This window comes from Protopterus annectens, chromosome 1.part0 (genome assembly GCF_019279795.1).
Source record: "Protopterus annectens isolate FY-2018-M chromosome 1.part0, PAN1.0, whole genome shotgun sequence".
NCBI classification, from domain to species: Eukaryota; Metazoa; Chordata; order Ceratodontiformes; family Protopteridae; genus Protopterus; species Protopterus annectens.
In genome coordinates, this window is record NC_056725.1 from 1,354,236,656 (window position 1) to 1,354,255,161 (window position 18,506).

The 18,506-nt window shown below is 36.6% G+C and overlaps 1 protein-coding gene across 4 annotated transcripts in view; it reads right to left on the reverse strand.

The window, feature by feature from the left end:
• FIG4 (FIG4 phosphoinositide 5-phosphatase) overlaps positions 1-18,506 on the reverse strand; it is a 3,828,182-nt gene that overhangs the window by 772,451 nt on the left and 3,037,225 nt on the right. For all 4 annotated transcript variants that reach the window (XM_044066775.1, XM_044066785.1, XM_044066766.1 and 1 more), the window contains exon 21: positions 4,083-4,278. In XM_044066775.1, the coding sequence (XP_043922710.1) occupies positions 4,083-4,278 (196 nt within the window). The remainder of the gene's footprint in view (positions 1-4,082; positions 4,279-18,506) is intronic.

Genomic DNA, 18,506 nt, shown 5'->3' on the forward strand with positions numbered 1-18,506 from the left:
TTCTCCTGTCTACATGATGAATCTGGGCATCTTGGGGCAATGCAGCAATTGCCTCATGTACACAGACAACCCTCTCCTCCTACCACCCAACGCTACAACCTGTGAGAGATGCACTTATATAGCCAAACTGGAAGCAAAGCTCTCTTCACCCAAAACTGGACTAGACAGTCAAGAGGAGAAGGTAAACACTTACACCACACCACTCTCATCACATAGTCCCTCAAAACCTACACCACCAAAACACACACACAGAAACACAAAACATACACTTACATTCGCGGAGGCTCTCAATAAAAACCTGCCCAAGCATCAGGAACATCCAAAGCATAAACACAAGCAAACTCCACCCCCCAACACAACCCAAATGACACATAGCCCACAAACTCAGTGTGCCACTCAACCACAGCCCATAAGACATAACAACGTACCCAACACTCTAGTCATAGATGACTCTGTAGTCAGGCACACTGATGTTCAACTCACTAGACTAAACAAGGAGAAAGTTACTGTCAGCTGCCTGCCAGGTGCCAGGATCCACCACATAATGCATGCACTCAGGTCACTCCACAATAAGTACAAATATGACACTGTCATTGTCCATGTTGGTGTGAATGACCTGAGACGTACCTCCCTGTACTACATGAAAAGAGACATGGAGGAGCTCTCCAATCTTGTATCCCAGGCAGGTATGACCCTAACCCTGAGTAGCATCCTGCCATCACCGAGAATGATACCACAGTGCAAGGACAAAATGATTGACTTCAAAAATTGGCTAAGCTTCTGGTGTCATTCTAAGGGGATCCAGTATTTGTCTGCCTGGGATGGCATGATCGACAGACCACGATGCTTTGCCAGAGATGGCCTGCATCTGTCGCCCTTAGGATTTCGGACACTGGCTAAGGCTCTTGCCACCCCTATAGTGCCTTTTTTTAGGCAAAGTTCAAATGGCAAAGTCACCACCGTAACAGGTACAAGCAAGCAAAATCTGAGGGTAATGCTACTCAATGCTAGAAGTCTAAACCTCAAAATGCACTCACTCGAGGCACTCCTTAAAATGGAGACCATTGACATCTGTGCAGTGACAGAGACCTGATTCAATGCTCCAGAGAGCACCCCTGCATTACCAGGATACAATTCATAGCACACCTTTCGGCCACCTAACCCAGAACAAATCACTAAAGGTGAAGGCGTGTCCATATTCATTAAGGATATCCACACCTCCAGGCTAGTTGCACAGCATAATGCATCCGAGATTATCCAAGTGCAACTAACTCTGGGCAAGACCGCAATCCAAATTGTAGCTTGTTACAGACCCCCCACCATGCCCCAGGATTCCCACTCCTCATTTCTTGATACACTGGAAAGTATTAGGGTACAACCCAACACCCTAATAATGGACGATTTCAACTACCCCACCATTAACTGGGAAAACTACTCATGTACCAACTCTTTTGCTCAACGTTTTCTAGAATTCATAAATTCCAACGCCTTGGATCAACTTATTCACACCCCCACCAGGGGCAGCAATATCCTAGACCTGGTCATTACCAACATGGGAAATCGGTGTTCCACACCAGAGGTCAATTCCTCGTTGGTCAGATCCGACCACAAGCTAATCAGCCTAGACATCCACATCCCACCCCCACCCCTAATTAGGGAAACCATCGTAAAAAACTTCTCAAAAGCCAACTTCACACTTCTTAAGACAGAAGTGGCAAACTTCACAACACCCATGCAGATGGACAATAGAGGTATGACTGCTGAATCCTACACAAACGCACTTTATAAGCACTTACACGAGTGCATGGATCATGCTATCCCTAATAGAACCAAGATGTTCTCCTCCAAAAAAAGGAAGCCAATCTGGTGGTCCTCTGCCATAAACAAACTCTACAACAGGAGAAAGAAACTGTTGCAAAAAAGAGTAAAATCCCATGACTGGAGGAACTCCCTGGTCAACCTCAGTAAAAAGCTGAGATCCCTCATAAAATCCTCCATAGCTAGTTACGAAAACAAAATTGCCACTGACTCTAAAGACAACCACAAAGCATTCTATAGCTATGTCAAGAATCTCAATGGGAACACTCAGATCTGCTCTCAGTTACAGCACAATGGCGCTAAATATACAGAACCAACTGATATTGCCAACATCCTAGCAGATAAGTTCATTGCTAACTTTACCCCCCTCTCACCCCCTAGAGGGCCCATCTCTATACCAGAAGAATGCAAAGTTCCTATAATCACGGCTGCACAGGTAAAAAACACACTCTCCAACGCCAAGAACACAGCATCCATGGGACCTGACAATATCCCAGGCTGCATTCTACACAAACTACAGAATGAACTGACACCCTATCTAAGTACCATGTTCAATCATAGCCTCACCTCAGGTTTTGTACCCACTGAATGGCACACCGCGACGGTTATCCCACTCCACAAAGGTGGAGCCACGACCGACCCCGGGAACTAACGCCCCATTAGCCTGATGAACCGGGTCTGCAAGGCCATGGTACGTATCATCATGGAACTCATAAACAAAGACATTGGTAATCTCCAAACTCTGGACCCTACTCAGTTTGGATTTGTAAAAGGCAGATCATGTCTCCTAAACCTGACTGACTTCTTTGAAGCAGTCACCAAAGCCATAGATGAGGGTAAAATGGTTCACCCAGCTTATCCAGATCTCGCCAAGGCTTTCAACACCATCCCCCACTCTGGAATTATAGATAAGCTCACTAAACTAGGTATAAATCCCTATGTCACAAGATGGGTTGCCAACTGGCTCACGGACAGAACCCACACTGTGAAAGTAGCGGATTCCAAACCCAACTTCAGACCAGTGACAAGTGGAGTACCACAGGGTTCAGTCCTGGGTCCTCTCCTGTTTAGTATCAACTTCTCTGAAGTGCAGGCTAACACAGAAGGTCTTTGGCTAACAAAGTTTGCAGATGACTGCAAACTAGGAGCCATAATCGAAACTCCTAACGATGTGGACAAACTACAAAAAGGCCTCACTGAGACAGATGCTTGGTGTCAAAGCCATGGCCTGAAGCTCAATGCCAAAAAGTGTATTGTCATCCCCTTTGGTAAAAACTCTGTACCCATGAACTACCACATAGCTGGTAGTCTACTTAATGCCGAAAATGTGGTGAGACCTTGGGACACAGGTGGACAGTAGTCTCTCCTTTGATAATCACATCGCCACAGTGGTCAGGAAATCCTTCTATGTGGCTCATCTCATCACAAAAGAATTCTCATCCAGAAAAAAAGAGTTCATTGTTCCCCTCTACTCATCACTCATTAGACCCATTATAGAGTACAATGCCCCTTTTGGTATGTACCTCACAAGACATCTACAACAACTGGAAAGACCACAGAAATACTTCACAAAGAGGATTACTGGCCTCAAACAGATGCCCTATGCAGACCGTCTCAAAAAACTACAGCTTTACTCCATTGCATATCGCCTACTCAGGGGCGATCTCTGCCTAACATACAAAGCTATGTCAAACCCAGAGCTGTTGGACATGCTCCACTTAAAGAAATACCTCAGAGTTACACGCTCTAGGGACCTAAACCTTGTCACCACAATAAACAGAACATGCTGGAGGGATAGATTCCTGTCCCACAGACTTCCCATACTCTGGAACAGACTACCTATCTATGTCAAACAGACTCCTCATTAGCACTCTTCAAGAAAAATCTTGATGATTGAATGGGAAATGGGAAATTCACCCCAGGGATCACTTCTGTTGCTCTGCTCGACAGGGGCACAGGAAAATAATTTTCTTGGGTGGCGAAAGACAGGGTACATTTTTTGGCTAGGCTTATATAGGCCCTAGGGCCAATAGCCTAGTACCTACCTATGAATCTAATCACACGCACACACACACATACATATATATATATATATATATATATAAACTATTTATTCACTTATTTAATTACTCTTAGTGAAAGGTGCAGCAACACACAGCTTTTATCGTAAATAAGCTGTTGAAAAAAAGAAAGAAAAGAAAAATATCTACAGCAATCTAAGGGACAAATAAGACTATATAAGTATGAAAGCTTTTGTTACTCACATCTGGAATTTTAGAACTATCGCTTGTGTCAGTTATTTTAACCGGTGTTGAACGCTGGGAAATAGACCCATCTTCTTCTTTGTCAGTTCCAGAGTCATCTTCAGTACTGCTTGATACAGCCTCCTCACTTGGAGGGGGTGGGGCACTTGCAGCAGTTTTGCGCTGCAAGATGGTTTCTTCTTTGTTGACTTTGTTACTGCCAAGAACAATAAATAAAATTATAATGTTAGGGCTGTAATACCTCAAACGACTGAGTAACTAAAGAAATGGTATCATAAAATTCCCTAAAATAAATAAAAATAAACATAGACATAGCATCCTAATACTGATATGCTCAATCGTAATTGCATAAGGTGTAATGATACAAATAAAAGAGCTATAACTGTTAAGCTACCTTCATGCTTTATCATCAGTAATGTTTGGAAGATTCAGTACATTTAAAGGTTCTGTTAAGTTTCATCTTAAAACCTTGCACACTGCCTGTACTTAATGAACACATTAGCCTTTACGTAAAAAAAATATCATCATACAGTTCTACCACTAATGTCTGTGCCCATTTTCCACTTGCCCCATCAGCATCCCTGCATCCTAGTTCAATTATTCTAGTTTTAGCTAACAGGCCCGTCATCTTCTGAAAACTGTTCCAGAGTCAGTACTCAATCACACAATGCAAGATGTCTGCTTTTTTTAGAATAATGTATCACAGACTTCCTGTGGCTGCAGTATTTATAAGCACTCTGCTTTTCTCAGTAGCCCCTGAAATATAATTTAGTCAGATGTGCAAACTTTTTCTTTTTTTCCTCCTAAAACATGCCCAAGGACTAAGAGGTTCTTCTGAACCTGCCCTTCCCACCTTACAGATAAGGACTCAGACTCAAAGTCTTTTGTGACATCACACATGTATTGCCCTGCTAACGTGACCATCTCAGCAACTTATGAGTTGGTGCTTAGCAGTGACACCTACAATTCCCACCAGACAGCAGTCATTCCCTCCCACACACCCCATCAAGTAAGATGAGACAGTAAGCTGACATTTACTCCTCCTCCTCCTGCAGATCTTTTGATGCCATTGCCTCCACACACATGCCAAATGGCTAATTCTGCTTTAAAGAGGTTTGGAAATTCTTTTCTTCACATCTTATTCTGGCAACCCTCAAGTAACATACCAACTCAAGCTGTTGTACAAGTTAACATTTCTGACAGAAAGTTAGGTTTATACTAAGGCAATCAACTAGTTTTACTTTGCATAAGTATTAAAAAAGATCACAACACGCCCACAGTTTTTAGATTCTCAGACCAAAGGCATAATCAAGAGAACAGAACTAAATCTCTTGCAAAGAAACAAAAAAATAGTCTGTCAGTTTAACCAGACATTTTCAATATCTGTGTTTATTTGTTTATTTACTTATTCTTCTTTTAGGGACAATGGGATAGTAGTTGGACAACAAAAGAGTAAGGAGTATGGAAGAAGAGATATAATGTTTGTGCACTGAAAATTGTGCAATATTCTGAAGATGGATCATAGGAAGTTACTAGCTATTGGCCCTTACAAGCCTAGCCAAATTTAGCCCATGTTCCAACAAGTCAGCACCCTATGCCACTTTCCAGCACGGACACAAGAGAAATCCCAGGAGTGTATTTTCTGTTCCCCATCCAGTTATCCAGGTTGCGCTTAAAAAGGGTTAATGAGATACTCTACTTCATGTGGAGAAGGAGTCTATTCCACAAAAGGGGAAGTCTCTGGGACACAAATCTATGCATTAAGTACCTGCCTTTCCATCATCTAACTCAAAAAAGTTATGATCAGATTTGTTAAGAGATGTAGTGAATGAATTACCATGGTGGAACTCCAGTAATACTGTGTATGTTGTGGAAGGCAGAAAATGCAGCTGGACACTGAAGAAGCTGCACTGCAGGAAGGACAGCAGAGGTAGCCAAAGTTAATTTTGCAGCAGAGAAGCTAAAAAGACAGTGGTGACACAATCTGTTACGCTTCAGATATGTAGGACTCACTAAGCTACCAGAAAGACATTATTCTAGTTAGTCTATTATAGTAAAAAAAACTCATAATATCAGGTCTTTGATTCACTTTGGCAAAGAACTTTTAAGTTATATTGTGAATCTGTTGATAGTTAGCCTACATTTCTGAGTGTTTAATAAAAACTGGGTAAGCTTTCAGTGGCTAGACATTTAAATAAGAGTATTTATGTTCAAAGAAAGATATTCATCCAAATCAGGAGAAATGAGCCCAGTGATAATTATACACAGAAGGTGGTTGGTAAATATTTTGAAGTAGTGAATGACTGCAAAACAAAAAGAATCTCTGGAACATGGAATGCAGGTCTGGAAGATACTTTTTGTGTCTTTCGGCTTTTCCTGGTTAGGGGTCGCCACAGCGGAACTCTGGTCCGCTAATGATTGGTAGTTGATTTTTACGTGCCGAGTTACCAGCCCTGATGCACAACCTTCAACGAAAGTACGCCCATTCACGCATGTCTCCATGCAGAAGACGCTCTAGCTGAGAATCGAACCGGACAGCGTCTTACTGTGAGGCGACAATGCTACCGCAGCACCACCACCGCGGGTCCCAGGTCTGGAAGATACTAATGAATATAAATCAATACAGAAGACAGAATACGTGCTGTATTATGTTTTACTTACAAGGCATACAGTTCATTCTGGAGCATGAAAGTAAACACTCTGACATATGCTAGGGTGAAAATATAGTGCGGAAATTTGGCAAAATAATGATCCAGAGAGGTTTTGATGGTAGAAACTGGCAGAAATACTATTATGCATAATGTAGTGATTATTATGGTAAGGGGATCTAAGTGCTGTGATTTGTGGAAGAAAGATATGCACTTTAGAGTATGGTGTGGTTTATGAACCCATTACAGTAATTACTTGATATATTTAGACCTCAGTTACTTAGATGCTAGAGTTTTCTGGGTTGAAGATTTTTAATTTTGTGCTTGGAATAAGTAACAATATGAAGACTGACCATAATATTAAGAAAGATATAAAATACTCTCAAGATAATGAGAACTATACCCCTTTTGATAGAAAAGCATTCTAGGAAAGAGTTTAGGACCTATACTAATTATATGTACTAAATCAAGGTTGGATCATCTGACGTTAAGAATTTTTTACATTTGGTCAGAATGGTGGTCAGAGTATTCGCAGCTCTGTGGTGTAGAAGGATAGAGTCCTGACTGTGAATCAGTACCAGAGTTTGATTACTGGCTCTGATGATGAAACAGCCAGATTCTGAGGGTATGGAAGATAAGCAGCTTTTTGCCAGCACACCAACTGGGTGTGAATTTTGTGGCTACCCAACTGCTGGTTGTGTTACTCTAAAGGTTGGTGTAGGTCTGACTTGATAGCTAGCCAGTGACTGTGGGAGAGGTGTAGATACAGCTACCTAAGCTGGGATTCTGGTAGCTTTTACAAGACATGTGAGGGAATGTGCGTGTTCCACTGTGATGCAGGCGTCTACATAAATATCAAGGGTTAGAGCTATGGATTCCAATTCCTTTTGTGGCCTCTCTGTTGGCAGACATGCCACTGAACATTTTTACATGATCAGTGAATGCATGAGCTCCAGTGGCTTGTGTCCCACAGTGGAACAAATGGGCAATGCTGCTCTAGCCCTAGTGGAGAATGAATAAGTGGCAGTGGTTTAATGGTGGGTAGTTATGGAGCAGAAAAAGCATACACAGAAAAATAAAATAGGATATTAATACATGATGCTTTCTGAATGAAAGACACAAACTGTAATAATCAAATCAATGAAAACAGTAATAAACCATGCTTTTTGAGTGAAAGACAAACATTGTAATTATTAAATCAGAAAAAAAAATTCATCAAAGTTTCATATCAATACAGTGCAAGTCTAAAAACTGCATAATGAAAAACAAAATGAGTTTGAAACACTAAGACTCTAATACAAACATCAGAGAATGCACAGCCGTTAATGTCCAAAAATATACACGTTACAAATGATCTAACTCCACAGATGATTCTTGCCACCAAGCAGTTATCAAAAATACAGCCAAGTTTAAACAATGGCATGTCAGGAGAATGAAAAAAAACTCAGCTGAGTTGTTCTACTGTTCAAATAATGCCTGTCCCTTAGTAATATACACACCTCTCAACTGTCCAGATTTTTTCTTCTCATTTTTAGTCTGTTCATTATAAAATTTGTGGTTTTCTGGAAAATCGTTGAGTATTCAAGTCACTAAATAATATTAAATACTGAAAGAAATTTGAGTTTCAGACTTCATATCCCTCAGAAAATATATAATAATGCAAAATATGTAACTGTAGCAAGTATCTGTGTTTATAGGAGCAATATTTAAAATCTGTCCCTATTTGTGGGCCTTTGTCCTCCCATTACTTCTGGCTTTGTCCAGACTTCTTGCACTGAGGGGCTGAGAGGTGTGGTACTACACAATGTTGTCATCATGAGTTTTTAGTTTTTATGATTCAAGGGAAATCACAAAAATACTTGCATTGTTACACTATTTGGTTGTTTCCACTATTAGTGGACAAAGTTCAACCCATCAAGAATCAGAATCTCCAAACTGCATTTTGTGAAAAAAGTGTCTGTAAATCCCTTTTTAGTTTTTTTTTTTTGCAGTGTGGCACGGACTTTCTGCACCCCAAAAAATGAGGAGGAGAGCCTGTCACACCTCCCAGTCTTATATATATCAACTCCACTGTTGCATCAACTTAAATAAGGGGAAATTATCCCTGAAAAAGGTATCAATGCCGATACAACTCACCTGAGACTTCTTGTGTAGGAGCGCTGATCCTCAGCAGGTTAAATTCGGGCAAATGACACTCGAGAATCCACCCATAGGTCAGCCCTATTTAGTTACACAGGTTATAGTGCCTAAAAAGAGAATGCCCACCTCCCAATAAAAAGACAGTTGCTTCACTCAAGGTGGAAACTAACTCAATAACAATGCCAGTTCCAAGCTGCATCCTTGTAAAAATGTAATGACAATGATAAACAGGCAGTCCCAGCAACTGGCAGTAAAAAAACAGTTAAAAAGATGCTTCAGTCTCAATCAACAACCTCATGGAGATACCCCAGCAAGCAACACCGTTAAACCCAACAGCAGAAAACACGTGGATATCAAACACAAAGAATACTAAAAGCCCACTACGAAACAGAACAAGAACAAAACAAGAATTCTGGATAGAGGACAGGCTATAATGAAAATCAAGTAAGTAGTGCAAAAATATAGAGCCTAATCCACCACAGCTAGGGTTAAACTGTTTATTAAAATAACTTCCTCTGAGGAAGCGGTCACAGTGATTGTGAAAGCGCTTACGTTTGTTATTTTAATAAAGAGTTTAAACCTAACTGTGGTGGATCAGGCTCTATATTTTTCCACTACCCACTACGAAACAGAATGGAATGGGCAGTATGCCCACAAACTAAAATGCACACGGGTCACAAACCCCCAGCAAACAGTAAGAATCATACTGATATTAAAAAAAACATCCCCTGGCAGCTTTGTGATAGTTATGGCACTTCTATTAAATACAACAGTAATGCTGCATAGTACAGACAAAGGAAAGAGAAATGGAGGACTAATGGACTAGAGATGAAATATCCATCAGTACATTATGAATCTAATAATGTACAATATACATCTAAGCTGCTCAAAGACAGCAGGTTCAGAATAAGTCAGATTCTGTTACTTAAGTATAGAGAATATTAGAAGGATGGAATAATGCTAAGAAAATTGTGTGGTGAAAGGTGTGTAGCCAAAATGGCTAATTGAGAGCAGCCAGCAACTGGTAAAAGCTTTGTGACTAAAAACTTTTCTCTTACAGAAAATATAATAAAAAATAGCATTTGGAGATACTTGATAGTTAATTTTATTTACTAATAGTAAGATAAAAGATTTATACAATCAAGTTTTTTCAAAAGCTGTAATTTTGCTATTAAAATTTGAACTACTTGGTTAAGGGAGAAAATACTTTAACATGAGACACTCAAAATAGTACTTGTGATCCTTCTGTTAAAAAATACTTTCAGTCACTAATATCTAGTATGCCGGCTACATTATTTAAAATGGACAAGCTGGATACTAAAAGAGAAACTTTCAAAGAAGGCTACAGAAAGAGGATGCAACATCTAGAAATTCTTATGAAACTACAAAGTGCACAAATCAGCAGTATGGAAGAAACTTTAAATAATCATAAAGGGAGAATAGTTGAAGGTGAGTCTCAGGCTGAATTTTTATTAAAATAAAATAACCGGCTCATAGATAAAATTGATGATTTAGAAAGTAGACTGAGATTAAATAATATCAGAATATATGGCATACTTGAAAAGTATGAGGGAGAAGACATAATAAACTTCTTAACAACCTGGCTACACCAAACATTAAATCTATCTGAAACTTTATCTTTTGGGATTGAAAGGGCACACAGATCCCTGACAGTACTATAAAAGAAGGAAAACGTAACTCAGTTATAGTTAAGTTTATGTCCAGCTTGGAAAAAGATCAAGTATTAAAAACAGAATGGTCCAGTCCGCCTATTAAATTAGGTAAACATGTAGTCACATTTGACAATGATTGTTCCAGTAACGTAATTAGTAAAAGAAAATCCTGCTTGTCACTGATTAAAGAACTTAAAAATAACAATATTAAAGATACTTTGGTGTTTCTTGCAAAGATCAAATTATTTTTTTCTGAAGAAACTAAACTATTTGACATGCCAGAGGATGCATTTACTTTTGTTAACAAAAATAAAATCTTTAATAATATCAAAGAAAAGGATTGGAACACTGTATCCCTCAAGAAGCACAGTGCCCTGAATTCCTGGAAAACTGCTTCTAAAATTAAAAAGCTTAAAAACAGGTGACTTTTATTTTCTGATTTCAGGACTTTTATTTTTTGAGACAACAGATTGACCATTTAAGTAAAGGGTTTGTTTCAAAATATACTTAAGCATGCATTTATATTTTAAACTAAAACATTTTACATGATAATGAATATAAATAGGGTGGCCATGGTGGTGCAGCGGTTAGTGTTGTCGCCTCACAGCAAGAGGTTCTCCGGTTTTTATTTTCGGCTGGGGTGCCTTCTGTGCGGAGTTTGCATGTCCTCCCTGTGGTTGCGTGGGTTTCCTCCCACATCCCAAAGACATGCTGTAGGTGGATTGGACACTTTAAATTGGCCCTAGGTGTGAGTGTGTGTGTGCCTTCTGTGGAAGGTTGGGTGCCGGGGCTGGCAACTTGACACCATAAAAAAAAAACTCTACTGCCAATCATGAGCGGACAGATGATCCGCTGTGGCGACCCCTAACCAGGAAAAAGCCGAAAGAAGAAGAATGAATATAAATAGTTTTAATATACTTACAGTGAAAGACATAATACATTTCATTTAAACTACACTTATAAATGTATTTCTAAATGTTAAACAAGTACTTCCTGTAAGAGAATGCCACTAAATTATAACTAATACCTTTAAAGAATATAAGTTAAGAATTTTATTTGTTTTAAATTTGCTTAGTATGTGTATTGCTAGGTTAACTGAATGTCAGATCTAAGTAATATACTAATTAAAAGTGTTAAAGCACTAGTGATTTCATTTACTTTGTTCCTGTGTGACACATTCCTTTCACAGGTAGTTTATGAAGCAATTAACATTTAAAAGGTTTGGGAACAAATGAATGTTTGAATTGTGAGACAATGCTAGATTCTTGCTTGCATTACTTCCCACCTGCTTCTCAAGCTGTTTTTGATGAAAATCTGGGTCCTAGAAGAGTTTAAAGTTCATTAGTGATGTCTGTGAAAGCAGGGTGCCCAATCTTGGCTTCAATGAAGAGGGGACAAGATTTAAACTTCTTTGCAGTATATATATGTGAGAGGTCTACTCAAAAATAACCTCTTTTTTTAATATTTATTTAGAAATGAAGAACTGGTAAAAAAAAAAAAACTATATTAATGTCTTGAGCTGTTGCTGACATATTTGCTTACATGTTTTATATTGAGCTGTTGCTAACAATTTGCTTGCATGTTGCTGAATGTTGCTAGCTTATGCTGCAGTGTTATTAACTCAAACTGAATATATTAATAAGAAAGGGTAAAGTTAGATGTTTGTTACTGATCAGAAAAGTTTAGAAGAATTAAAAAGAATGAGAAACTTACAAAGGAAATTAAGCTGCTGTGTCGTGATTTGCCATTTTCACATGCTGTAATTAAATACTAATGTCAGAATTTGAAATTTAGACCAGAAGAGCAGTTAATAATGGCTAAAAACACACATTCAAATTAAACAAACACAAATTATGTTATATATACCCAAGACTGCATATAATATTAAAAATAAAAATAAAAGTCAACGTCTTATGAATAATATGCAAATGTACAAGGAAAAAATGTTCTATGTAATATTAATAAAAGCTCAGTATTAGTTAAGAACTATATATACATACTGTGGTCTCTATTAAATAGATGATGAAAAATAGCTCTTTGATAGATTTTAGAAATGCAAGTTATATAAAATAAGTTAGAACATCAGTGGATCAACAGGAAAGAAAAATATATTTAAGTAGCAAACTGCTTATAAGAAAGTTGTATATTACATGTACCTGCATACAGCAGAAATGTGAATGTACAAGATATCATATTATTTACACAGACAATCACATAAAAGTATTCACAAACATTCTGAAAACAGTAATTTGAAACACTGTCTCATGAACTTTGAAACTTTTTACATATTGTATATTATTAGATCCACTAAAGTACCTGAAATAACTTATTTTGTAAGTCAGACCTGAAACTGGAGTGTTATATTGCTGAACTGTTACACCCATTTTGAAAGAAAGTGAAGTAAACTAGATGTTTTAAGATGTGTGTCCCTATTAAGGGAGAATGTGGTCTCACTTAAGTATATTGCAACTTCCGAATATAATAATTTAATGAGCTAAAGGATTTTTAAATATTTTGATACCTGCCATACTAACAGTGCTACACAATTTTAAGAAAGAGACACCTGCACTTTTAAAATTAATTCAGAGCTTTTGTTAGCTCTATAAAATGTGTGTATGTCTTTTAGTATGATAAATGTATACATGCATTGATGTTTCCATTGCATAACAGTTTGGTAAGATAATATTACCTATCACCTGTAAGTTTACAAATATCCTCATTGCTTCATGTCCCACTCTGCTCTAATTATTTATTTAGAGATTTAGTTGTAATAATATTGAATAGGCAAATAATATTTAGGAATATTTAACAGATAACTATATGACTATTGAATAAATACATATACAGTACACTGTCAGAATATTTAATATTTATCATTAACAGACATGGATTGTTAAACTTTTTGTAGTAATGGGGGGAAGTTTTAAATGTCAAAATATATAACTAAGTTAGTAGTCTTATTAATTCTAACTTATATATAATATTATATTAATTATTTGTAAGTCACTATACCTTTTGGCTAGTTATAGATGACATTTTAGGTATTGGTAGGTAGTGGGATAGTACAGTAGTCAACGTCAACGTCTTATGAATAATATGCAAATGTACAAGGAAAAAATGTTCTATGTAATATTAATAAAAGCTCAGTATTAGTTAAGAACTATATATACATACTGTGGTCTCTATTAAATAGCTGATGAAAAATAGCTCTTTGATAGATTTTAGAAATGCAAGTTATATAAAATAAGTTAGAACATCAGTGGATCAACAGGAAAGAAAAATATATTTAAGTAGCAAACTGCTTATAAGAAAGTTGTATATTACATGTACCTGCATACAGCAGAAATGTGAATGTACAAGATATCATATTATTTACACAGACAATCACATAAAAGTATTCACAAACATTCTGAAAACAGTAATTTGAAACACTGTCTCATGAACTTTGAAACTTTTTACATATTGTATATTATTAGATCCACTAAAGTACATGAAATAACTTATTTTGTAAGTCAGACCTGAAACTGGAGTGTTATATTGCTGAACTGTTACACCCATTTTGAAAGAAAGTGAAGTAAACTAGATGTTTTAAGATGTGTGTCCCTATTAAGGGAGAATGTGGTCTCACTTAAGTATATTGCAACTTCCGAATATAATGATTTAATGAGCTAAAGGATTTTTAAATATTTTGATACCTGCCATACTAACAGTGCTACACAATTTTAAGAAAGAGACACCTGCACTTTTAAAATTAATTCAGAGCTTTTGTTAGCTCTATAAAATGTGTGTATGTCTTTTAGTATGATAAATGTATACATGCATTGATGTTTCCATTGCATAACAGTTTGGTAAAATAATATTACCTATCACCTGTAAGTTTACAAATATCCTCATTGCTTCATGTCCCACTCTGCTCTAATTATTTATTTAGAGATTTAGTTGTAATAATATTGAATAGGCAAATAATATTTAGGAATATTTAACAGATAACTATATGACTATTGAATAAATACATATACAGTACACTGTCAGAATATTTAATATTTATCATTACCAGACATGGATTGTTAAACTTTTTGTAGTAATGGGGGGAAGTTTTAAATGTCAAAATATATAACTAAGTTAGTAGTCTTATTAATTCTAACTTATATATAATATTATATTAATTATTTGTAAGTCACTATACCTTTTGGCTAGTTATTGATGACATTTTAGGTATTGGTAGGTAGTGGGATAGTACAGTAGTCTGTCTATTCGACAGGCAAAGTAGTAACTTTGGTATGCATGGTAGGTTGCATTTTATTAGTAATCTATATAGTTACAGATGTAGACTTGCTTCTGTTTTTCTTATGTATGAATTTTAGTAGTTTAGTTTGCAGAAAGGCAGGATTAAAAAATGTGGAATGTTATAACAAAGTTAGAGGAATGCATTAGAGTCTTGTATACAACTACATTAATATGGTGGACAAATGCATCATATCTTTCTATATAAGAGATCCTTTCAAATATACAGTATGGATAGTTTTAATCTATTATCTATTAATGTAAATGGATTAAATAATGGCAACAAAGGAAATAATTAATGAGATATCTAAAATGAAATACAGGAGACATTATATTCTTTCAACAGACTCACCTGATAGATAAAGATATACAATATTTAAATAACTTACGTTACAAAATGTTACCTGTTTCTTTTAACAAAATGAGGAGAGGAGCTGCTACACTTTGGATAAAATCCACTGCAATGCCTATGGTCATGGAATCTATTAATGATCCCAAAAGAACGTATACAATTGTAGTAATTAAATACAAATGGCAAATTCTATATACTAGATAGTTTTTAATGGATCCCTACATTAAAAGCAAGAGTGGTTAAAGATCACTTAAACTTATTACAAAGTCATTGGAAGGGTAGTTTAATTTTATAAGGGGATTTTAACTGCATATCTAGTACTGAAGATGCATGTGAACAGAAGAAAGCTAAATTTCTGGCATCAGCTAATGCACTAAACAGATGGATTAGTAATAATAATAATTTAATTGATTTAATAGTAAAAGCAGAAGATAAATCATTGTTCTTCACCCATTATTCTTATGCACACAGAACAAAAACTACAACTGATAGGATTTATGGCTCCACAGATTTACTTAATAAAGTGAATTATCTTAAAATTATTCCTTGTCCTTTATCTGATCACAATCTACTAAGCATTAACATTTTAATGGATACAAGGAAATTTCAGATTATTTATAGAATCCCAGTATATATGATGAAATTAAAAGAATTTAAGAATGACTTTAAGGAACAAACTGAGATTTTGTTTTATCTTTGAACAATGATAGTTACATTAAAGTCATACTACGGGACTCCTTAAAATGCATATTAAAGACAGAATGGGGAGATGGGCTAGTACTACAATGAAAGTGTGGGATAAAAATTTGTTAAAAATGCAACACAAAATACATAAAGAGAGGTTTGAACAACAAACAATGAAATGAGAAAATACTGGTCATTAAAAAAATTATTGACAAAATATCAAACAATTTTAATGCATAAAGTGGAGAGAGCTTTACAAAACATAACATTATACAGTTACGTGATGACTCCAAAAACAATCACAGATTAACAGAAGTAACATGTTAAGCAAAAAGGCACAAATTAATAATATCCCAAATCTTCACACTAGTAAGCTTACTTCAGACATAGAGGAAATGCTTAATATGTTTAAAAAACTCCATGAGGATCTTAATAAAGATAAAAATAATAAGCATGATAATTATAAAAATTGATAAGTATTTAAAAATATGTTACTAATAAACTTAATAACCAGCAAATATTTCTGCTGAATAAGCCTACTACTGTAATAGAAGCTAAAGAAGCTTAAAAAAAGAAAATGGTAAAGCTACAGGGTTGGATGGTTTAAACATGGAATTATATAGTCTACTTCCATTAAATATTTTAAAATTACTAAGCGATGCCTTCAGGATAATTCAGAGACACACAATAATTCCTCCCTCATGGAAACTTTCTGTAATCTCAGCTACACTTAAGCTAGAAAAAGATAATAAGTTAGTTTCCTCATATAGACCTTTTCATTATTAAATATTGACAATAAAATATTTACTTCCATCTTCACTGCAAAATTAAGAGAAACAGTAGATAAATTAATAAAAATCAAACAAAATTTATAGTCAACAGATTAACATATAATACAAAAGGGTAGTAACTATCTTAGATTTAGAAAAGGAATGAACAAAAAACTGGACCTAATTAGTTTAGATATTGAGAGAGCTTTTGAGTCAGTAGATTGGAACTACTTGTTTAAAACATAAGAAGCATTTGCATTTCTAGAACAATTCATTGGAAAATTTAAAAGCTTGTATAGAAACCCCAAAGCATACGTTAAATTAGATCCTACATTTCTTAAGGATTTGCTATAAACAAAGGCATAAAGCATTAGTTAGCAAACACTTAGCTAATAGTATAAGAAGCAATAAAAAAAATAGAAGTTATGTTCTTACCATAACGTTCCATGTTAGTTGTCTTCTTCTCGCCTTCTTCTTGCTGGATGGGTTCGGAGCCGACCTCGGCTCCGACTCGGCCACTCTAAAAGCTCGAGAGTTGGTTCCACCGGCTCGAGGCTCCCCTTATATCCCACAATGCTAGGCGAGAGTTACCTCAGATCTCGTTTGTAAGCTAACCCCAGCTTATAACAGTAACAGTATAACTGTAAAAACAGAATCCACCTCTAACAACAGGAAGAAAAAGGGTGACCTACATCCTGAACCAAGAAATATGCATAATAGCATATGACTAAGAAAGAGGTGGTAGAAAGAGAGGTCACGATCACAACTCCTCTAGGTCTGTCCAGGCCAGGGGGAAGGAGGGTGGACGCAAGAAGAAGGCGAGAAGAAGACAACTAACATGGAACGTTATGGTAAGAACATAACTTCTATATGTTAAGTTGTCTATCTCGCCTTCATTCTTGCTGGATGGGACCGCGTCCCTAGCACCTTGTCCCGGGTGGCCTAACGGAACAGACTCCTGAGAACAGTGGAACCAAAATTAGCTCTATGCCTAGAAGCTAAATCCAACTTATAATGAGAAATAAAAGTGTGAGGAGTAGCCCAAGTAGCCGCTGCACAAATGGTGTCAATAGGCAGTCTGTCTTGGAAGGCTAAAGAAGTAGCCAAAGCTCTGGTGGAATGGGCTTTAGGTTTATTAGGCAATTTTTGTTGTCTAATTTCATATACCAGGGAAATCAAAGATGTTAGCCATCTGGATAATGATACCTTTGAAAATGAAAGTCCCTTTCTGCTTTCCGCATAGGAGACAAACAGCTGATCAGATTTTCTGAATTGTTTCGTCCTATCCAAGTAGTACCTTAATTGACGATGAACATCCAGGCAGTGTAATTTTTGTTCAGACCTATTTGAATACTCTGGGAAAAAGACAGGGAGGTCAATGGTTTGATTTAGATTTGATGTTGAAACCACCTTAGGCAAAAGGACGGGTTAGTTCGTAAGGAAACTCTGTCCTTATGGAACACAAGATAAGGAGAACGACAACTGAGTGCTTGAAGTTCTGAAATTCTTCTAGCTGATGTGATAGCCACCAGAAAGAGAGTTTTCCATGATAATAATTTCAAGGAACATGAAGCTGCAGGTTCGAAAGGGGAAAGAATCAAAGAAGCAAGAACTAAATTTAGGTCCCAAGGAGAAGGAGGATTTCTTATAGGAGGTCTGAGAAGAAAAACTCCTTTCAAAAGGCTTTGCAAAGTTTGTGGGACATTAGGGCAGATTCAGAAATGCCCACATGGAAATTAGAAATAGCTGCCAATTGAACCTTAAGAGTAGATGGAGATGAACCTGCATGGAAGAGTTCAGCTAGAAAATCAAGGACTAGTTGGATGGAAGCGGTGAAAGGATCTAAGTCCTTTCTTTGTGCCCAATATGAGAAG